General features: G+C 39.2%; 1 protein-coding gene across 19 annotated transcripts in view; it reads left to right on the top strand.

The window, feature by feature from the left end:
* The window catches only part of Reps2 (RALBP1 associated Eps domain containing 2), a 384213-nt gene that overhangs the window by 102188 nt on the left and 258890 nt on the right, over positions 1-23135 (top strand). For 14 of the 19 annotated variants that reach the window (XR_015444120.1, XR_015444116.1, XR_015444119.1 and 11 more), the window contains exons 3-5: positions 9624-9772; positions 11989-12115; positions 16076-16173. Coding sequence is in view for 10 of the 19 variants with exons in the window: in XM_087193684.1 (XP_087049810.1) it covers positions 9624-9772; positions 11989-12115; positions 16076-16173 (374 nt within the window). In the remaining 9 variants the exon portion in view is untranslated. The remainder of the gene's footprint in view (positions 1-9623; positions 9773-11988; positions 12116-16075; positions 16174-23135) is intronic. The other 5 variants (XR_015444114.1, XM_087193687.1, XM_087193685.1 and 2 more) reach the window with 1 other exon arrangement.

Here is a 23135-nt window from a genome sequence, read left to right as displayed (position 1 = left end):
AGGTTTAGTGTTTCTGTTTTAATATTTATATCTTTAATCCACTTCTATCTTAGTTTAGTGCATGGTGATAATTATTGGTCTAGTTTTAATCTTTGGCAGGTTAAAATCCAGTTTTTCCAACACCATTTATTAAATAGGCTATCTTTACTCCAATGAGGGTGGTTGGCTTCTTTGTCAAAGATGAGGTGGCTGAGTGTGTCTGGAGTTGTTTCTGCATCTTCTAATCTATTCCACTGATCCTCAGGTCTGTTTCTTTGCCAGCACCATGCTGTTTTTATCACAGTATCTTTGTAGTATAGTTTCCAGTTGGGGATTGTGATACCCCCTGCCATGTCTCTGTTGCCTAGAATTGCTTTTGGTATTCTAGATCTCTTCTGGTTCCAAATGAAGTTTTGGATTGTTTTCTCTAGTTCTCTGAAATATGTTATTGGTATTTCAATCAGTATTGCATTAAATCTATTTCACAGTTTTGGAAGTATGACCATTTTCACTATATTGGTTCCTCCTACCCAGGAACAAGGGATGTCTTTCCATTTTCTTATATCCTCCTCGATCTCTTTTTTCAGAATGCTGTAGTTTTCTGTGTAGAGGTCTTTTGCTTCCTTTGTTAGATTGATTCCTAGATAATTTCCCTTTTTTGGATGCTATTGTACAAGGAACTGTTTCCCTAATTTCTCTCTCAGTGAGTCTGTTATTTGTGTACAAGAAGGCTATTGTTTTTTGAGTGTTGACCTTGTATCCAGCTACTCTACTGAATCTGTCAATTAAGTCTAGAAGTCTTTTGGCAGAGTTTTTTGGGTCTTCTATGTAACGTATCATATCATCAGCAAATAATGACAGTTTAACTTCTTCCTTTCCTATCTTTATTCCTTTTATTTCTTTCTCTTTTCTAACTGCTGTGGCTAATGTTTCCAGAACTATATTGAACAGCAGTGGTGATAGTGGGCATCCTTGTCTTGTTCCTGATTTTAGCATGAAAGTTTTCAGTTTTTGACCATTGAGTATGATGTTGGCTGTTGGTTTTTCATAGATAGCCTTAATCAGTTTGAGATAAAGACCTTCTATTCCAATTTGCTATAGGGTTTTTATCATGAATGGGTGTTGGATTTTGTTGAATGCTTTTTCTGCATCTATTGAGATGATCATATGGTTTTTGTTCTTGACTTTGTTAATATGGTGTATCACATTTATTGATTTATGAATGTTGAACCATCCTTGCATCCCTGGAATAAATCCGACTTGGTCAGGGTATATGATCTTCTTGAATGACCCTCTATATTCTGTTTGCCAGTATCTTGTTGAGGATTTTTGCACCTATGTTCATTAGGGAGATTGGCCGGTAGTTCTTTTTTTGGGTTGAGTCTTTCCCTGGTTTTGGAATCAAAGTAACACTTGCTTCCAGGAATGAATTTGGAAGCCTTGCTTTCCTTTCAGTTTCATTGATGAGTTTAAACATTAGTGGCAATAGTTTTTCTCTAGATGTGTTGTAGAATTCAACAGTGAAGCCATCAGTACCTGGGCTTTTCTTTGTTGGCAAATTTTTAATTATGTTTTCAATTTCACTCATTGTAATTGGGGTGTTTAGAATTTTTATATCTTCTTCATTTTTCTTTGGCAATTCGTATATATCTGGAAATCTGTTTCTTCTGTGTTTTCCATTTTATTGGAGTGGAGGTTCTCGAAGTAGGTATTAATGATCCTCTGCATTTCTGATGGATCTGTTGTGACTTCATCTTTTTTCATTCTTAATTGCATGGATTTGAGCCTTTTCTTTGCTTTTTTTGATAAGATTGGCTAAAGGTTTATTCATTTTATTTATTCTTTCAGAAAACCAACACTTTGATTCATTGATTTTTTTGTATTGTTCTTTTAGTCTCCGTTGCATTGATTTCTGCTCTGATCTTTATAATTTCCTCTCTTGTATGAGTTTTGGGTTTGTCATGCTCTTCTTTTTCTAGCAGCTTGAGATTCAGCATTAGATTGTTTATTTGAGTTCTGTTTACCTAATATGGGCATTCAGTGCTATGAATATCCCACGTAGAACTGCTTTCATTGTGTCCCATAGTTTCCTGTATGTTTTACTGGCATTATCATTTACTTGTAGAAACTGCCTAATTTCTTTTTTAATATCTCTGGGACCCATTGGTTGTTCAGGAGAGTGTTATTCAATTTCCATGTGTTTGTGGGGGTTTTGTAGTTTCTTATGCTATTGATCTCCAATTTTATTGCACTATGATCTGATGATATACAGGGGTAACTTCAATTCTTTTACTTTTACTTAAACATGTTTTATGAGCTAGCATATGGGCTATTTTGGAGAATGACCCGTGTGCAGCCGAAAAGAATGTATATTCTGATTTCGTGGGGTGGAATACTCTGTAAACATCTATTAAGTCCATTTTTTCAATAGCTTGGTTAAGTTCTAGAATTTCGCTGTTGATTTTTTGTCTAGATGATCTGTCTGTTTGTGATAGTGGAGTATTGAGTTCCCCCACTACAATTGTATTAGTGCTTATTTGGTTTTTCATGTCCATTAATACTTGATTTTTATAGTTGAGGGCATTTGTATTTGGTGCATACATATTTATGATTGTCATCTCTTCCCCTTGGACTGTTCCCTTCACAAGGATATAGTGACCATCTTTGTCTCTCTTAATTAGTTTCGGTTTGAAATCTATTTTGTCTGAAAATAAGATTACTACCCCTGCTTTTTTCCGGGTTCCTGTTGTATGGAGAACTGTTTTCCATCTTTTTACTTTCAGACTATGAATGTCTTTTTGAGTTACATGTGTTTTTTGTATACAGCATATTGTTGGATTTTACTTCTTAATCCATTCTGCCAGTCTATTTCTTTTGATTTGTTAATTGAGGACCTTAACATTGATGGGTATAATTGATAGATATTGACTCATCCTCGTCAGGGTGTTTTTCTGTTGTTGGCTCTTTTATTTTTTATTTTTTCCCTCTTTCCTTTTGGTTTCTTGCCTTGTCTGGTGGCTTCGCTCTGTTGGGCCTCATGGAGTTGTGACCTTCGTTGTCTTTTTTCTAGGATATTGTTTAGAATTGTTTGGAGTGCTGGTTTAGTGTTCATGAAATTTCTCAGGTGTTCTTTGTCACGTAAGTATCTAATTTCCCCATTGATTTTCAAAGATAATTTTGCAGGATACAACAGTGTAGGTTGGAAGTTATTTTCTTTATGACTTGAAATACTTCACTCCAGACTCTCCTTAACTTGACGGTTTGTGTGGAGAAGTCTGCTGTGATTCTGATGGGATTTCCTTTGTGTGTGATTTGTTTCTTTTCTCTAACAGCTTGTAGGATTTTGTTCTTCTGTTGTGTTTCTGGGATCTTACTATTGCATGTCTAGGTGTAGCTTTTTTTTTTTGATTGTGGCTAGTTGGAGTTCTATATGCCTCACTTGCCTGTATGTCAAATTCTCTCCCTCTCTCTGGGAAGTTTTCTACTATTACTTCTGTGAACAGTTTTTTTTTTATGTCATTTATACTTTCTCCTGCTTTTGCATGGACTCTTATCAGTCTTAATGTTATTCTTCTTTGCATCATCTAGCAGCTGCTGGATTGATTTCTCATGGTCCCTTACTATTTTGAAGAAATCTCTGTTGTCATGGTCACTAACTGCAATCCTGTCTTCCATATCTGATATTCTATCTTCACATTTGCTCAGTGTGCTGTGAATACTTTCAATGGAGTTTTTAATCTCCTGGATATCTGAATCTGTTTCATGGATTCCATTTCTTTCCTATGTTGTGCTATCATGGTTTCTATTTCTTTCTTATGCTAGGCATTCATGGCTTCCAGCATGGTTCTGAGCTCATGTATTTTTTTATCTGTTTCTGTTCTAGAGCCTCTAATTGTGTCTTGCACTCTGCTCACCATCTCTGTAGTTATCTGGGAAATTATTTCTGTTTTGAATTTTTCTAGAGACTCATTCATCTGTTTTGTTACTTCCTGTCCTATCAGTTCAGGGTGTCCAGGTGGTTGATTATCAGACTTTTCCACCTCGTTTCCCCCAGAATTTGCCTTTTGTGGGGTGGAAGTCTGGGTTTGTGCCTTGCTCAAATGTCTTCTCATTTTTGTTCTTGGTACTGTCCTTGGTTTAATTCCTGGGTTGTTACTTCGAAATTGTTTATTGTTAAGTATCTTTGTTGCTTGTAATTAGAACCCTTAGGAATGATTGCTTCTCAGAGGTGTCTTCCAGATGTAGCTGGTCTTTAGATTTTGAGTCTCTAATGACTCTGAGGCTATCTCATTTTCATTATACCATGAAGGACAACTGATTAGATCAGTCACAAGCCTTAGCCCAGAAGATACAGTCAGCAACACCATAGCATCAAGCACAGTTTAGAAAATAACAATTTGTGGTAGTTATTAATCTATCACCTTTAACTTTGTGAATTAATTAAATTAAAATTGAGGACCAGCGCAACATATGTTTACAGTGAATAAACTCTTCAATATAGCAACTTTACCCTTCGTAATGAGGAATTAGAAGGAGTTGGGGAGGGAGGGATAGATAGGTAAAAAGATAGGGAAAGGTTAGCCGTGAGGCCAGACGACAGAGGAAGATCACACAAACTTTAAGAACCTGTTGAAGACAAGAGGAAAAGACAGGATGAACGAACAAAGTGTAGAACAAAACAACCTAACAACAATAGGGAGGCTAAAAACAGTATTTATTTTCCTTTAAAACTAATGACAATCAAGAGAAGGAAAAGAGCAGAAAAAAAAAATAAAGAAGAAATCTGAATTAGGGCCAGAACAGGAACAAAAAGGGAAATGAAGAACAATGTGGGACAGCAAGAGATCCAGAGAGTGAGAGAGAGAAGGAAAAGATAAAAGAAAAAAAAGGAAAAGGAGAAAAAACAAAAATGTGAGAAGAGTAGAAAAAGTAAAAATTAAAAATAAGAGCAAAAAAGTAACAATTTTAAAAATAACAAATAAAAAATAAAAATGAGGGGCCTCCTTCAGGGTACGTCTCTGCTGTCACAATAGACCATGTGGGCAGCAGTGTGTGCAGATGTAAGTCAATGAGTCTCAGCAAGCCAGTAGCAGATCCGTGAGATTCAGGCAGATTTCTGGCTGCAAGTCCCACGTTGAGCTCTCTGACCTCCTGCAGGGTTGAACTCTGCAAGTTTCTACTCCAGATTCCAGCTGCCCTTCCGTGAAGATAGTCTAGGTTCCAATGGGAGGTGATGATCCCTCCAACTTGCCAAGTACAGTGGTCTGGTGTGCCTTTATTGCAGAGATTCTCTTCACTTTTCCAGTGGGCTTCAGTTTTCATCAAGGAGCCTGAGTGAGACCCTCTTTCTTTTGTTCACTTCTGCTCTATCTTGGAGCTCAAGACAATGGCCTTTATGACTCCCTGTGCCTCTGTAGTGTGGAACCAGGTACCAGCACAGCCAGAGGCAGGGGTGGGGGTTGCTGCAGGTGCCCCTGTGCCTTGGCTGGTTGCTGGGGGGGCAGTGTGCTGGCAGGAGGGAGCCCCGCTCCATGAGGCTGAGGTCCTCACTGTCCACTGGCTCAGGTTTGCTAAATTATGTATAACTAATTGATACCTTGCAGGGCAATAAAAGTGCAACCTGGTTATTACACTCTTTTCTAAGATAAAATTCATTTGTGTTGCTATCAACAAGAGTTACTCATTTGCTAACAATTTTCTACAAGTTAGTATCTGGCCTTTTAGAAAATTGCCTAGTCGAGAGTAAATAGTCACAACAGAAATACATATTTTTAGGAAATGAAGTAATCCTTGGGTGGGCCTGTTGGATGATTCTTCAACAGGACAGTGATCTCTTAGCATTTGTTTCCTTTTAGAGTTTATAACTATTCCATTACAGGTTCAACTAATTTTTTGTCTGCCTTCCTCACTAGCCTCTAATCTTGCTTAAGGGGAAGGAAAGGGGATCTGCTAGCTCCTACCTTGTAGGATGTTGTAGGTATTCAGTGCATATTTGTTGAATGAATGACTGAAGAGCTGGATGTTGATGCATAGTGAGGGTGTCTCAGTCACCTGTCACTAGTTAAGCCACGACAGTTGGCATTAAGATTTCCCTGAACTCTCAGAGGGGCTTTTGCAGAAGCTTTTCTGGTCTGCCTGCCATTTTCTTAGGCCCTGCTTCCTAAGTTTGTCTGCCCTTAAGAATTGTGTGGATATGTGTAAATACCAAATAGTTTCTCTGGTGTGAAAACATAAAAGTGTAAATAAGGATCAAAATGTATCATTGATATTGTGAAATAGGAAGAAAAGGTCTAAAAGAGTAGGGGAAGTGGGAGGGGTAGGGGAAAGAAAAGAAGGGAAAAGAAAAAATACTAGAAAAGGAAAAAAATGGAAACAAAGTCTTTGTAAATAGGGAGGGGCGCATAGGTAATGGGGAAAAATAAGAACCAAGATACATCATGTAAAGGTATAAGATCCCAATGATGAATGTAACTGTATTGTATACCTAAAATGTACCAATAAACTTAATGAAAAAAAAGAATTGTGTGGAGAGCTTTAAATACAAAATAAAAATATGAGCACCTGGGCTTATCTCCAGAAATTCTCATTTAGTTAGTCTGGGGTCCAGCCTGAGCATCAGGATTGTTAAGAGATCTTCGGCTGATTCTTTAATGGAGCCAAGGTCAAGAAAGACTTCTCATGAAAGCTATGTCATGTGTTTTCAAGAATTTTGCTTAAACTAAGAGTATGTACATATTTGGTTACACTTGTACCCAGGCTGCATCAGTTAAGGGAACACTTACTCTTAAAGTTGTGCAAGTGTCAATTCTGCACTTACACGGCCCTGAGAGTGAATGCCTCCTTAAATGTTGGCAATAAGCGGCTCTTGTAGCCTCACCCTAGTTGGAACTGGGGTTAAACAAATGGGAGAAATAGCTTACTTGGAGGGTGAAAGGAAATGGGGTGCAAATTGAGGACCAGACAGAATTCCTGATGAGGGAAGCATGTGACAAATACTTGCCCTGGGGACTGCTGCTGCCTTTCCTTCTGGGGACTGGACCTAAGCATGTGTGAGGATTGAAGGAAGGTTAGGCAGGATCTAGACTAGGGTTCCTAACCCTTTGTGTGCCATGAACCCTTTTGATTAAGCTTATGGGCACCTTCTCAAAATATTTTTTCCTTTTTGGGGAGGGTTCTAGGGATCAAATCCAGGGCCTTGGGCATGCTTAGCACGTACTCTACCACTGAGCTACACCCTAGGCCAGAATAATGTTTTAAACGCATACAAAGCCATAGGATTGTAAAGAAAACCAATTATCTTGAAATAACTGCCAAGATATTTAAAAGAAATTGCGCTATACCAATATACATGCTTCTTTATTAATGCATTAAATAAAAGATCTAACAGTGATTGAAACTACCATACTTTCAGAGTAGTAATGAACATAAACAGTTCAAGATATCTCCAACTGCAGTGTGATATGAAAATATCTGATTAGTTGAGTTACAGAGTCATAGATACTGCTGATGATACTGTAAGCCAGTGGTGGTGAAGAATGAATTATTTAGAAAATTGATGTATTAAATAAAAACCATCTAAGTTTTTTTTTGTTCCTATTGTTAGGTATCTTTTTTTTTTTTTTTTTTTTTTTTGGTACCGGGGATCGAACTCGGGTTCTTTCGCTTGTGAGGCAGGCGGAACCACTGAGCTAAATCCCCGGCCCCGTTAGGCATTTTTTAATGAAATTGATAATGGATTATAGTTTGGGGTAAAATTCTTGACAAATAAAATTCTGGGAACTATATGTTGGTCCCCTTCATTTTTGTGTAGGAGAATAGAGGAGATTTTTACTATTCTGTGAAATTCCAAAAAGTATAAGCCACCATTGTAGTTATGTCTATCACCAAGAAGATGCCAAGGCAAATCATTTAACTCCCTTTGGCCCCTGTAAATGACTGTAAAACAGTCATTCTCAACCCAAGTGATTTTGTACCTTTATGTTCCATTGTTCCCACAAGTGATGTTTTGAATGCCAGAAAAATACTGATGAGGGAACTTTTAAATAAATACTATCTCTCGGTTTTCCCCTTAAGACATACTTGGAAGTAGAGTCACCCTCTCATGGGCAGACCAGAATAAAAAGTATTTTATGTGATCTTGTTCCATCCTTTTAGATCCTTTTTGCAGACTGAGCTGAAACCAATACCATTCTGAGAACAGAACCAAGAGATTGGCTTATATTTGATTTACTAAGACTGGAGTTTCTTCTCGCTTGCCTTTTTGCTTTTGAAATCCATTCCTGCTTTGAGTGCTGGAGAAGTGCCTAACATTTGGAAAAATTAAACATTAAAAATGGCAGTTGTCCTGTCTTACAGGAGAGTCTTGGTTTAATTTTCCAGATTGGTTCCTCTATTTATGTTTCTTGGGCCCTTGGCTGATTGATCACACAGGGATTTGTCGTATTGCCTGCTTCTTTGGATCAAATGTGGACATAGCAACTAAAAATAAACATGGTGTGGATATTAGAGAAGCAGGGGCCTCCTTTGCCTGGGGAGCTGGGGTAGTTGCTGTTGCTAAGATGTTTTTTGGCTTTAGCACAACATCAATCATTGGAAGTGCAGCTGTGTTTTTGGACCGGAGAGCTGATAAAAGTACAAAGCACACTGATGAACATTTTCCTGAACAATGAATACAGATGCAAATCATTATGGGTAATCCATAATATTATTCCCATTCTCTTTGGTCTTTGTGGTGTGTGATTGTGTGTGATTTGCTGTGCGTGATTGTGTGTGATTTGCTGTGCTGAGAACTTGAAGTGTGCCAAAGCATCATTTCCATTTTCAGAAGAGTTTGGTCAGAAATTTGAAAGACAAGTAAATATACCAGACTTGCATTTCAGCTCTTTGTCGCATTGTGAGGGGTAATGGTTTTGACATTAGAATCTGGCTGAACGTTAGATTGATTGTTCTGACTTGGTACATTTTCCTTATTATGTTATCAAAAGACAACTGGAGATTGAGTGTGAAAATTCCTTGAAGAATTACATAGAGTAGAAAACTGTTCTACCCAGTCAGTTTGCTCTGGGAATGAGGGATCTTAATGTAGGGTCCCAGTTAAGAACCAGCTTGCTTGGGTTCAAGCCATGGCTCACCTTCAGATGACCTGTGTGATCTTGGGGTGGTATTTAGCTCTTTCATGTCAGCATCCACATCTGAAAAGGGAGTTGATGATGATACTTTTATATTACAGAGTTGTTGTGAGGATTAACTGCATGATCCCTTTCTATTGTGCCTTGCATAATTAAGCATTCTGTAAGTTTTACCGGGTAAAGTTGTCATTTATTATTGTATTTATACAACATCACATCCTTTTTATTGGCACTGGAGTAAAGGATGAAGTGGGAGGTCAGTCCCAAACTTGAACTTGTTTTGCAATGATTCAGCAGCATTGAAAAATGTTAAGCCAGAACACCTTGGTTAAACTGGTGTTTTTCTATCATGACATTGTTATAGGAGTTCTTATTGTGTCTAATTCAAAACTTAAACTATATTTAGTGCTTTGGAACTTTTCTCAAAAAATATTTCATCTTTTGGCCTTTGAGTTTCCCTTTTTTACAGTTTTTAAATAAAGCCTCACTTGAGCTTCTCTGATTCTGGTCCTAAAGAATTACCTCTGCCTCGCTTTATGATGTCAAAGAATGATGGTGAGATGCGATTTGGGAATCCGGCTGAACTGCATGGAAGTAAGGTTCAGATTCCATATTTAACCACAGAAAAAAATTCCTTCAAAAGAATGGACGACGAAGAAAAACAGGTAAACAGTCCGATTAGGCATGTTCATTTGATTCTGACCGTGAAACCTCATGTATCAGGGCCTCTTATCTGTCATTGAGCTTCCAGCAAATCTCACCATCTGGAACACAATTACAGATTTGGAAGTGAGCCAGTAAAGTTTTCTTATAGCAAGAAAAAGAAGCCAGTGCATCCAATGCATAGGAATTACCACAAGCCACCCATGGGCTCTTTAGAGCCTACTTAAGAGAATTGTGTCTAAAATAAGGCTATTGATTTAATGCACGTATTTGATTTCTCTAGGTCAGTGGTTTTCTGAATAGGTTCTTTGAAGTGTAACTTCTAGGAGTTTACAAAGGTCTGTCTGGTTAAATATGTGTGGAGAATGCAGGCAGCTCATTCTTGGGGAAAAGACTAAATCCTCGTATGGGAAATTCATCGTGCACATTGGTACAGTACAGGCCCTGAGAAATCTTGCAGTAAAGAGAGCTAGAGATAAGGGTTTACTAAACTCCTTTCACCAGGGAATCCTTTCTTGAGGAACATGTTCAAAGTGCTGCCTTGGGAAATGCTGCTATTACTCATTACAGGTTTGGGATCAGAATAGGGAGGATGGGCTTTTAAAATTAGGCCACTAACTGCAATAGTCAGATGGTGATTGGTAGAGACAAAAGTATAATATCTCCAAAGAAGGGACCTATCAAGAAGAAATAAATATTCTTCACATTGGTAGACCCTGAGGACATCAGTAAACAGCTTATACTTCTGATAAAGGAGACCGGATCATACACAGAAGTCAAATTATGTTTGATATAGTGTTCTATAAGATAAAGAAATTGGTTATATTTTAGGAAGATTTGAATCAAAATGTTTTATAATGCAAAGAATATTAATGGATTATATTGGAAAACTAACTTATACAGCTTATCCTGATGATGCTGAATATCTGAGATGTTGCTGCAGAAGTTTTCCATTTAAGGGACGTTTAGTACATCCTGTTAAACAATTGCGTGTACTGTAATTTTCATTATTCGGACACATTTTAAACCGGTTCTTCAGGAACATATTAAAAGGTTTAGGAGAAATTGGGCATGCTGGTGCATGCCTATAATCTCCATGGGCAATTTAGAGACTTAGTAAGACCCTGTTTCAAAGAGTAAAAAGGGGCTTGGGGTTGTAGCTCAGGGAGAAGTCCATGGGTTCAGTCCCCAGTACTGAAAAAATAAAAAGAAGAGGGAATACAGGAATTTCTAGTTGGTATTCTTTGGCATGTTCCTCCATTATTATTTGTGGAGGAATGAAGAGCCACTGTCTCAAGGAAAATTTCCAGTTCCAATCTTTAGCTGTGTGAATAAGGATTTATCCTTTCATTCTAGGCTGGGTTTTTACTTGGCCTACCCATTCTATGGTGTGGGCACATACTTCAAAGCAAATACATTTTCCTTTTTCTTGAAGAAGAGTATTCGATCAGTGTCTCAGGTTGCATATTTCTCTTCAGACTAAAGAAGCCAATTTAGTCTCTGTGTTATAAAAAACACTTTCTTTATTACTTGGGTACCCAAGAGTTACCACTCTACCCAGGAGCAGATCAGGTTTCCTACCTTGCCTAAGGTCCTATATCAGGTTCATGTTTGAATTGGGAAACAAGTTGTGGCTTGTGAAGGCTTCAGCCTAGTACTTAGAAGCAGGCTAGTGGAGTTGTTTACTCATAAGGCATTGTTTTGCAGTGTAAAGCAAAACAAAACAGAATAAAAAGCTGACATTTTAATTTGCCATAGTAAGCTCCAGGAGTACTTTGGATTACATATTTAAAGTAAAAATTATTACTCACATTTGCTGGAATACTTGGTTAGTATATATCCAGGAAATAGGAGTCTTTATTAATAAATGCAAATTGAATCTGTCCACAGAGATCACAGTTGGGGGGTATGAAGGTAATTTCATGTGATCAGTGTCTTTCACTTTCTGAAGGAAATATTATTGGAATAAGTGAAACCATTTCAGGCTGGTTTTAGTAATTTAGTTAACTCAGCACTGGTGAACCTTTATTCTCTGGGAGACTTTTGAATCCTCAGACACTGCCTTTTAACCGCGCTGCATTTTTGAGGAAACATTTTTCCCCATTTGTTAAATCAGCCGGGTCACTAGCCGTAGAGTTGTGTTATGCTTCCTAACTGCAGTTCAGAATGCCAGGATTCTTGAGTGGTCTCCTCTGAACTCTGCTCTGATTCTTTGAAGCAGGAAACACAGTCTCCCACGATGTCACCCCTCGCCTCCCCTCCTTCTTCCCCGCCTCATTACCAGAGGGTGCCCTTGAGCCATGGCTACAGCAAACTGCGGAGCAGCATGGAACAGATGCATCCAGGTAAGAGGTAACCTGGGGGCCAGCTGTTCCAGGCAGTGTCTTAGAGACTCCTTAATCTACCAGGCAGCAATGCCACCAGCTGCTTAATTTCCTGATTTAATTACTTTTGTCTTTGGAAACATGGGTCAATTTAATTTTGTATTCTCGAGCAAGGTTTGTTTGTTTTTTTTTTTAAATTAAACCTATCTCAGTAATGCTTTGTCTCCTATTCTAGAAACTAGATAATCTTTAGACTTGTGAATAACCATTTAGATGATTTAATTTCTCATATATAGATCTCATTAAACAGGGATATAGCATGTTAAGGGTTTGCATTTTCTGGGGATTATTATTCCTTTCTGCAAACATATTAAATATATTTATACAATAACTGGTTTTATGAAATTCCTTTAAAATATAAATATGTAAAAGCAGAAGAGTTGATACAGCCTTTAAATATTGGCTACATAAATGAAAATACTGATCTCTTGTGTTTTGGAATAAGGTTAAAGGAAATGCTGGGGGTAGCATTCTGCTGAGAAGCCTGTAACACACACAGTGTGGGGTTGCCTGCTTGCTCACATTTATGCTCTGCTGGCTGTGTTAGTGGTAAAAAATATGTTAGTTGGTTCCAAGTATGACTTGCAGAGTTGACTGCCCAGACTGCAGTGTTTAAAGCTGCATAGATTTACTGCAGCATCTTGTCCTTCTGGGTTCGGCTCCTAGTTTAAGATATGACCAATTTAGAGTATTCTAGAATTGGATGTCCTATTACCCCCCCCCCCGCCTTTATTTTTGTGGGCCATGGCTGGAAACGACCCAGTTTGTGCAGGCTTTTGCTGCATTGAAAAAAGTGGTGACTTCTAGGGGTCAGAAATAAAAATGTGTGCCAGGCTCAACTGAGGAAAGGCTTTAATCTTGCAGAGAGAAGTGGGCATGGGACGGGGGAAAGGTCTTTGTATTGGAACCGGAAGCTGTGGGTTTCTTGCATGACTTCATGCAAGCATTTAATTCTCTGAACCATGGTTTCTTCTCTTGTAAGGTAGTCACAGTGTCCTATAGGAATGTTATGAGGATTCAGTGAGAACAAGTATAAAATCCCTTTGGGAACCGAATCCTGTGCAAATACAAGTTGATGTTGCTAATGAATAGCAACAAAAAAAGTCACTCTTGAAACTTGAATATTCTATTGGTGTATCAGCGTTTGAAACTAAACAGGATTGAGAACTCTTCATTTTCTTCTTCTACTTTCCATTGCTTGATTTCCTGATTGTTATAAGTGAGTCTTTTTTCTATTTGTATTCTTATTTGGGCTTGAAAGTTGATTTTTAATTCACCAGTGAATCTGTTTTTTTAATACACCGAGCTTACCACCAAGTTCTATTTGATATTCCTCAAAAAGACTTGTCGAAACTCTCTGTTTCCTGCCTCATCCCCTCGTTCCATGCAGATTGGGCTACCATTTACCCAGTGCCAAGGAGGCAGTCTGCTTCTCCCCATCTTTCTGGCCTGTCAGTATCCCATGCCAACTTTTTCTATGCCTTCATTCCTTTTTATACTTTTTAAAAAGTGAGGTAAAGTTTATGCATGATAAAATGTACATATTTTAAATTTTCAGTTTGAATTTTAATAAATGGATATGCTCATGTAGCCACCATTTAAGTGAAAAAACAGAACATTTCCATTATGCCAGAGATGTACCTCTTCACTCACTTCCTGGTCCCAGTGCAAGCACTGTTTAGATTGTTTTTAGTGATTAGTTTCACCTCTTCTAGAAGTTCATACAAATGGAAGTTCATACAGAATGACTGTACTCATATATGTCTACTGTCTTTCCTTCAGCATAACGGTTCAAATTCATCCATATTGTTGTGTTGGTAGTTCCCTCCATTTTATTATTTAGGCAAGTCCATTGTATGAGTGCACCACAGTTTGCTGATTATTGTCTTTTTGATGGACATTTGAGTTGTTTCCAGTGTTTGGCTATTATGAATAAAGATACTGTGAACATCTGCACATGAGTCTTTTTGTGACATATGCTGTCATTTCCCTGGCATCTAGGAGTGGAATTATTGGGTCTTAGGGTGGGTATATAAGAAACTACCAAAGAATTCTACTTTGATACTGAACTTCAGAGTGATGGCATTTTAAGGAGTTTTAAAAATACTTCTCTCCTTGGAGAAAGAGTGTACTTCTAGGTTTTTGTTAAACTCCCTGTGAGGGGACTGAAGAATTATTTAGTTTGCATTGAGTTGCATGTTTTGGGTTTTGCTGGGGAGAAAAGAGAGTTCAGGTAATAATACCTACCTTTTTACCTCCTGAGTTAAGATCCAATTGAGGAATGAGCCAGAAGTCAGACCAATGATGGCTTGACTGGAGTGTATGTCTTAAATGTGTGGCTGGATGGACTTCTGATTTTCACCTTTCCAGTCGCAGGCAGGTTGCTGGCCCAGGCTTCCCACATAGGAGGAGAAAGACTGCCTTTCCAAAATGACCTTGCATGTAGTTGACTTCATCCAAGACTCACTGATGGAATACATCTGTCTCTCCAAGGGAAGGTCCTGGGAGGTGCGAGATTAGACCTTAAAGCCAGATGGTGGCCTCCTCCTCAGCGTATCTCCCCTGGGCATTAAAGGCTGTCTGCCTCTTATGGGAAAGTGCATGATCATGAGGATCCTAACCAGGCTGCAGTTTATTTTGTTTAAAACCTTCTAGAATAGTGGAGTTGGTATGAAGGGTTTAATTCCATGTTCCATGAACATGGAATGATTTTTAAAAATTCTGCTTGTCAGAAGACAATGCCTGCCTACCAGCTGAGACCTAGTTTTTAAGATTTGGATTATGTGCCTTCTATGTATGTTTCTTCTGCAGTTACTACATGTCGATTCATTCCCAGCAGTTTCTGAAAATCCACTTAATGGTTTGCCAGGCAATCATTTTGATATTTTAATGTCTATTCCCATATTTTAATGTGTTATAACATTATAAGAAGAAATACAAAAAGCAGATGTGAGCCCAAGAGTGGTTTGTTGATATACTGTTGTTCTAGTGCTTTATTTTAGAAAGCTCAAACCATGCCAAACCTGGTAGCATAACGGGCTGCACTGCTCTCCACCTAATTTTATTTATAAGTCAGTTGCAGAAAGAAAGCACTTTATGTATTTTTATACTTTCCAGAACTCAGGCTGTTCACCCACAGAGACGAGAAATGGCTTTGACTTAGGTGATAATTTCTCCTTTCTGTTAGACCCAAATACTACCTGATTATGTTTAACTGTCTTCCTGTAATATTAGCAAGGTCATTATTAAATGTTCTGGAAATAAAAGGAGTAAAATAATACATTCATTTAGCTTAGAAGCTCTTTTTTAAAGATAGAAAAATCATTTTAACATAGTTTGCTTATTGAATAGTAGAATAATAAACATAAAATACATTCATTTGTTTTTTGTATTTTTTTCTTGGTTTTTTACTCAGTACAATGAAGACAACAGTGCCATTTATTTTTTAAAAAATGATAATGTTGATTGTTAGTGTTCAAAATGCACATTAGTTTTCTTTGGGTGTTGGCTGGTGAAGGGGAGACATTTAAACAGGGATGTGTTAGCATTTACCTTGTACTGTACTAGAATTTGAATACTTTCAACATGGCACTTTTCTAGCTACTCTTGTTTTTGAAAAATTCCATTTGAGGTTCTCACTCTAATGCTTTATTCCTAATCTTAACCTGATATAAATATTTTCCTGCATTATCTCAAGTGGATTGGGTTTCATGTTTTGGGTTTTGTTGGGGAGAAAAGAGAGTTTAGATTGTGCCTAAGAATATCAGGGTTTTTCTGTCCTAGATGGCCCTATGAGCATATGTTCAAATTCCTTTGCCAGTTCTTCTCTGAAATGCAAATATGTATCAGTTTGAGTGTGAAGTAATGATTTTGTGGTGAAAACTTTATATACCATCCTAACTTGCTCTCCTGTGATTTCAGTTCCTTATGAAGGTAGACAGCCACTTGTTCAGCCTGAGGGAACCTCATTTGGGGTTTCAGGAGCCAAACCCCTTCGGCATCAGGCTTCCCTCATCCGGGTAAGTGATGATGTGGGGCTGTGCCAGTGTGAGAGAGTGGAGACAAGTTTGGACACTGGGGACATGGCTTTCTGATGAGCCTTCTTTTTCATTGCAGGAAAGATGTAAAACTACCTCTTCATAGAAATAACCGAATTTCTTGTTCTGTTGCTTGTATATTTTCCTAAATCTTTTCTACTATGTTTGTTTTTACCCTCTTTCAGCATCTCTAGAATAAACCATACTGGTTTTTCATTTTTAATATGTATCACCTTCATCTATCTAATCATTAGGCACTTCTTTCATGAAGGCTTCACACTTTTTTTTTTTGGTACCCGGGATCAAACTCAGGACCTTGCACCTGCGAGGCAGGTGTAGCGCCACGGAGTTAAATCCCAGGCGTTCTCCCTCTCCCTCTCCCTCTCCCTCTCCCTCTCCCTCTCCCTCTCCCTCTCCCTCTCCCTCTCCCTCTCCCTCAGGGTCTCACTGTGTAGTTGAAGCTGGCCTTGAACTCCCTATGTAGCCCAGGCTGGCCTCAAACTCACAGTGATCTTCCTGCCTCAGCCTCCTGAGCTCTGGGATTACAGGCATGCGCCACCATGCCCGGCTGGGCTTTACTTTTCTTTTTTTTTTAAACCAGTCTGTCCCTTATTCTTTATTATTATTTATTCACTGCATAATAACTGTTTTCCATGTGCTTTATCCCTTCAGAAACATGATAAGCTTTTGAAAAGCAGCAGTAATTCTGTCTTCTCTCTTAGTGCCTAGGTCAGTGTCGTTTGGGGAACAGTTATTTTGCAAATGGCAGCATGTACTGTTTCTTATAAGTAATAGACACAAAAGAAATATTACGGCAAAGGCACAGGTAATGTCTGTCCCACTGACAACATAGCTCAGACAGTTTCAGTTTCCTTTCCTCCCATGTTTTGCTTTGGGTAAAGAGCTCTTATTTTTTTCTATATCTGCAGCTGTTTTTCTTGTGTAATATCTCTGAGTCCGTGCTGGGAAACTTATATTCTCAAAGAACTCTGTGTGTGTGTGTGTGTGTGTGTGTGTGTGTGTGTGTGTGTAGGGAAAATTACCCAAAATTAGGTGTATTGTTTAACAATGAAGAGGAAGTGGGGTGGTTTGTATAACGTTTCAATTGTATAACTCAGGAAGAATGATCATTTCTGTGCAGGCAGTTCTACTCAAAATAGAAGAATGGTGTCAGACACTCCTATAAAGAAGTGGGCTGTTAGTTTGGAACAGAATAAACAAAATGTCTGAGGAAGATCCTGGATCTCACTGAATACCTTCTGGGGATAGGATACCATGCTAGACATGGTGCAGAAGTTGATTTCTCATTTCGTTCTCTGTGTACAAAGAGCTTTCTTAAAGATAATGATTCAGCTGTGTGTGATATTTTTATGTTTAATACTTCCTGTAACCATAAACTCTAGATATTGCTATCTTTATTAGTATAGACGAATTGACTGGGTTTGAGAGAGGTCAAGCAATTAGTCTCAAGTTTTATTCATAACTAGTAAGTGGCAGGGCCAGAATTTGAGTCCCAGCTGCTATGGTGTCAAAACTTTCACTTTTAAATACTTTGTCCAACATATTTTAAGTCCCATATTTTAAGAAGGCTAGGTTCCAGAGTTGATGTATAAACAAACATTGAGTATAGTAAAAAAAATATTTTTTTGTGTGGTGCTGGAGATAGAACCCAGGGCCTTGTGCATGCTAGGCAAGTGCACTAGCACTGAGCTACATTCCCCACCCAGAAATTATTCTTGGAAATCCCTTATTGGTACCACATTGGAGGATCAAGACCCCACTCTCTCCTGAGGCCAGTATAGCTTAGTTTTATCCTCCAAGTTGGAGCAGGCAGTTGTTTCTTCAGCTGAGCACCAGATGTAGTACTTGGCTGCATTTAGAGATCTTGTGGTACAAAAATATATGCTTTTAAATACACATGACAATCACACCTATCGTGGAGGGAAGTTTACATCAGAAAAGACACTGGAGGGACTGGCATTTGTCTCCAAACTCTCCAGGGCGTGGCTGTGCAGACTCCTGAAGAGAATGTTCTAGTTCTGTAGAGGCAAATCCTGAAGGGGAAGGGTGAGGCAGTGAGTCCTGAGCTTTGCATTGGTAGGGTGAGCTCACTGGACCCTTTTTACCTAACCCCCCTAGAAGGGATGGCCATGCGTGTCATTTGGATTGGTGCCCTCTGATTTTTAGTCTAATCTCTAAGTCCCCTTTTCTTACAAACATTCTTCTTGAGCCCTTCACTCAATCAGTGTTTAGTGAACACCTGTTGACTGGCAGGTGTATGGTGTTGAAGATATACAAATGAGGTATAATACCAGCAGCCCCTGCTGTCCTGGAGCCTACAGGCTATTGGAGGATATGGTTAGTAACTGAAGCATTACAAAGTATATACATAGTATGTGATGTGAATTGGAGTTGGACTGCCCTTTGAGGATGAAAAATAGGGCAGATTATGACCTAGCCTGGACAGACAGGAGGTGACCAAGGAAGGCTTCTAGGGGGAGTAACATCTGAGTTGGAATAAAGAGGATACAGAGGTGTTAACCAGATGAGGGGGTGGGAATGGAGGCAAGTAGATGGAGCCACATGTGCAAGACATTTTTCATGTACTTAACATTTTGTACACATTAACTCCTTCAGTGCTCACAGCTGTCTATTTCCTAGGTAACTACTGGTATCCCATATTTTAGATGACAAAGCCTGAGGTTTAAACACCTTATTTAGTTTGCCCAAGGGCACACCCAGGAAGTGATGGGGCTAGAGTTCAAACACTGGACACCCATTGCCCCCTATCACTGGTTTAGGAATACACGCTGATGCCATCTATCGAGCTAGGAAGCGCTGGATGAAAAGCTGGTGCTGTGAAAAAAAAAATACTGGTGTAATAGGGATTGCATTTTGGAGCTAACCCAGAGAAAGTGACCGAGAGTTGCTAGGTTCTGCGGGTCTGGAGCTCTGGGGATAGCCGGGGCTGGATGTAGGTATTTGGCAGCAGTTGGCCATCAGAAGGTCTTGTGGTATAGACAAACCAGACAGGCTCCTGTGCAGGTCCAGCCAAACTCTGTGTCATCTGGGCAAGCTTCTTTTCTTTTCTGTAACATGAATGACTCAGAATGGGTTTAACAGTCCATTGCAACAGTCTGCCACAGTCTGATTTTCTTAATGTTTGTCTGGCATGAGTAGAGGTTCCCCCATCTCCTTTTGGAAGCGTGGCCTTCTGTTCAGATGAGAGCAAGGGGCCTTCCTTGCTCTGGACAGCCTGTGGTTTTCGTGGCTGATGTATTTTGCTCTCTTCAATTCTTAGGTTTCCTTCTTATGCCTGTCATCTGGGTCTGGCTGGACTCCATGTTGCAGAAAGCAGATGCCAACCTGGATTAGTTATAGAGGCGAAGGCATTTGAAATGAAGGTTCTCGGTGGTAGGAGATTAGTGTTCATTGGGCATGGTGCTAGGCTAGCTGGGGTGACTCATTCCCCTCATGTTGTCGTGTTCCTATGCTGATGGCAACCTTCTCTCTTCTAGCTTCCACTGCGGCCTTGTTTTCAAATCCTTCCTGCCCAATTAGAAGGAGACCGGGCCTCTGGGTCCGGCAGGAGCCCTGTAGGGACCTCTAGCCCTCGGAGTTGGCCTTTCAGAAGTGTTTATGCAAAATTCAGTGCCCAAACACCAGAATATTTAGTCTTTTTGCTTGATATTTTAGGAATTTCACTTTCCCCCCCAGGTAATGGAATTTTTTCCCTTTGAAATTTCAGATAAAAACATATCCTGTTTGTGGATAGTTGATAGTGGTTTATAAAGAAGTTACAAGTCTTCTTTTCTGCTTTATCTGTTATCAGATAATTAGAGGTCATTTTGTGGATCCTTTTTTACATGTTATCCTAAACATCTAGGCTCTATAGTTATTTGTAAATTTTCTGGCATAGCATTCAGAATTGTCCCTTTTGTTCTCACTCCACAGCCTCTGATTTTTTGTTTTTTGGGTTTTTTTTGCTTAAATTCTTTTATTGGTACATTTTAGGTATACAATATGTTTACATTTATCATTGGGTGCTTGTACCTGTACATGATGTATCTTGGTTCTTATTTTTTCCTCATTCCCTGTGCGCCCTTCCCTATTTACATAGACTTTGTTTCCATTTTTTTCTTTTCTCATAATTTTTCCTTTCCCTTCTTTCCTTTCCCCTTCTCCTCCCACTTCCCCTACCCCGTTGGACCTTTTCTCCTATTTCAAATTATCAATTATTAATTTTAATCATTTTAACACTTATTTACACTTTCAGTTTCTCACACTAGAGAACCTATTCAGTATTTACGCATGTGTGTCCTATTTATTTCATTTCAGAGGATGACCTCAATGTGCATCCATTTAGCTATAAATGTCTCTAGTTTCTCATTCTTTATGACTGAGTAGTAGTCCATTTTGTAAAAAAACCCACATCTTCTTTATCCAGTTTCCAATTGATGGGCACTTGGGCTGTTTCCAAGTTTTAGCTATTACAAACTGTGCCGCTGTAAACATAGGTGCACATATATCACTGTGGTATGATTCTTTTAATTCTTTGGGGAAGATCCCCAGCAGCGGAATAGTCAAATGGGACTTCCAGTCCTAGTTCTTTGAGGTATCTCCATGCTGATTTCCACAGTGGTTGCACCAGTCCCGACTGCAGCCTCTGGTTTTGCCAGGGTTGTCAGAAACTGCCTTAAGTCCTTGTCTCATTTGACTTCTTGGCAGCTTTTAATACCGACCACCTTCTTGAAATGCTCTCATTTGGTGTACATGATGCCATGTTCTCTTGGTTTCCTCCTGCTTCTGTGGCAGCCTCTTCCTAATCTTCTTTCCAGTCCCCTTGCCTCTTACATGTCGGGAATCCCTGGGTTCGCGTCTCACTTTACTGTTTAGCTACATGGAGGCTGATGACCACGAATCTCCATCTGCCAGACATCCTCACTCGAGTGTCCGACTGTCACTTTCAGCTAACTCGTCTTCCCCACAAAATCAGCTGTCAGCCTCCTTCTGGCTCCCTAACTTCTCTGCACAGCCTGGAATGCCGGTCCGTGTTTTTGACTCCTTGCTCCTTTATGTCCATTCAGTTACCAGGCCCTGGCCATTTCACTTTCCAGAATACTCTTTTGCCTGCCCATTCTGCTGTACTTCTTGGCATCATCCTCTGCCACCATATCTGTGATAGCAGCCTCTGACTTTCTTCTTGCTTGCACACTTGTGTTTTCCCATACATTTTCTTCATTATAGACAAAAACTGGTTTTTTTTTTGTTTTTTTTTTTTGTACCGGGGATTGAACTCTGGTCCTTGCACTTGCGCAGCAGGTGGTGGAACCACTGAGCTAAATCTCTGGCCCACAAAAACCGTTTTAAAAACACAAAGGTTAGGTATGAGTTAAAAATACGTGTAACCCCCACAAATCTGCTAATCCTGCCAACTTAATTGAAACCTGTCACTGTCTGCCCATTGTTAGCACGCCATCCTCACTGCTGAACAAAGCTCACAGGCCTCGACATTTGGGCCCTGCTTAGCTCTTCAGCCACAATGGCTCGTGGGTCTCTCGCTCTTCACTGGGGTCCCAAGAGCTCCTAGTCATCGTGTGATGGCCTTCCCTGTACCCTAACCTTGGCCTTCTTTGTTCTCTCCTTTGTCTCGATTCATTTATGCCTTTTCCCCCATTGACAACAGAAGTGTGAGATATTCTAGTATTTTCTTATACATGTGGTTTTTCTATTTTTTCATTCTTTAATAAAATGATTCCTTGCTCAGATATCTGTGAAATTCAGCCAGAAGAATGGGAGTTTGATCATTATTGATTTCCCATTGCAGAGGCAACAGAGCTTTTTTTAAATGGTTTCTAGAACATTTTATGCAAGTACAAGTGAATGCAGGTTTTCATATACAGTATATTATAGATATGAAATGAAAATATAAATATATGCATATATTTTTATCTGATTTTAAGGAGATAGGATTGGCAGATGAAATATCCTTCCAGCTAGATCTGAGTAGAAAAATTATCTTAAATCAATACATCCTCACTCTCTGCACCTTAGGGTTCACATGCATTCTGTGATGTTTCTTCTCCTTCTGGAGTGATGAACATAACAGTTTCCTGGAACATGTTCTCAGCAGTCATTATTCTTCTTACTTCAAAGATGGAATAATGGCAAACAATTGAGAGACCTGTCACCCTGGCATTCCACTTGCAGGTTTGGGCTGGATTTTTTTGGCACAAATTTTTTAATAAGCAGATAGGAAAGGTGATGTTAGACATTGTCAGCCGATACCATATTCATGTAAGTCTGTAACCTGAAAAACATTTATTTTACTTAGCTTTCTTCTTTTTTTCCCTCTTCTTCCCTCTCCCTCCCTCATTATGTAGTTCTAGAGAATAGTTTTTTTTTCTTCCTTCAATTTCATTCAACTCAGTTTCTTGCTATGCTCCCCCCGACTCCCCTTGGGGGTTAGCTTCAGGTACTTAGATTCTCTATGCTCCTTGGGTCCTTTTGGAATGGCTCTTCAGAGAAAAAGCAAGTATGTAAAGGATGCAAAAATAGGCAAATACTCCTGAGTTTCTGTTGGAATGTTGTTGACATGTCAGGAGAGAACTGCTAGTCATCACAAGTAAATTATTCCTGCTGAGAGTTTTGATGGGAACAAAAGGAAATAGTCTTTCTGGGAGGCCAATACTGTGCTGAGAGAGTTCTTTGTACCATGAAAGATATTTTGGGCTGGACCAGGATGCTGGAAGGATACGGAGAGTAGAGAATGGCTGAAAGATCAGAATGGCTGAGTAAGGCAGGCTAAAGTTTCATCCTGGAGAGTTGGTGCTGAGTTGAGAGGAAGTACAAGTAGGATATACCAGATATTGTGTCAGATGCTCCGAATTTTTTCCCTAATACTTAGCCAAGGAAGTGACCCACAAAGCAGCTCAAGCCCACCA

The sequence above is a fragment of the Heterocephalus glaber genome, unplaced genomic scaffold (genome assembly GCF_053883595.1).
Source record: "Heterocephalus glaber isolate CG9 unplaced genomic scaffold, H.glaber_assembly_v1.0 deba00001594, whole genome shotgun sequence".
In the NCBI taxonomy this organism is placed as follows: Eukaryota; Metazoa; Chordata; class Mammalia; order Rodentia; family Bathyergidae; genus Heterocephalus; species Heterocephalus glaber.
This window is presented reverse-complemented; position numbering and strand designations above follow the sequence as displayed.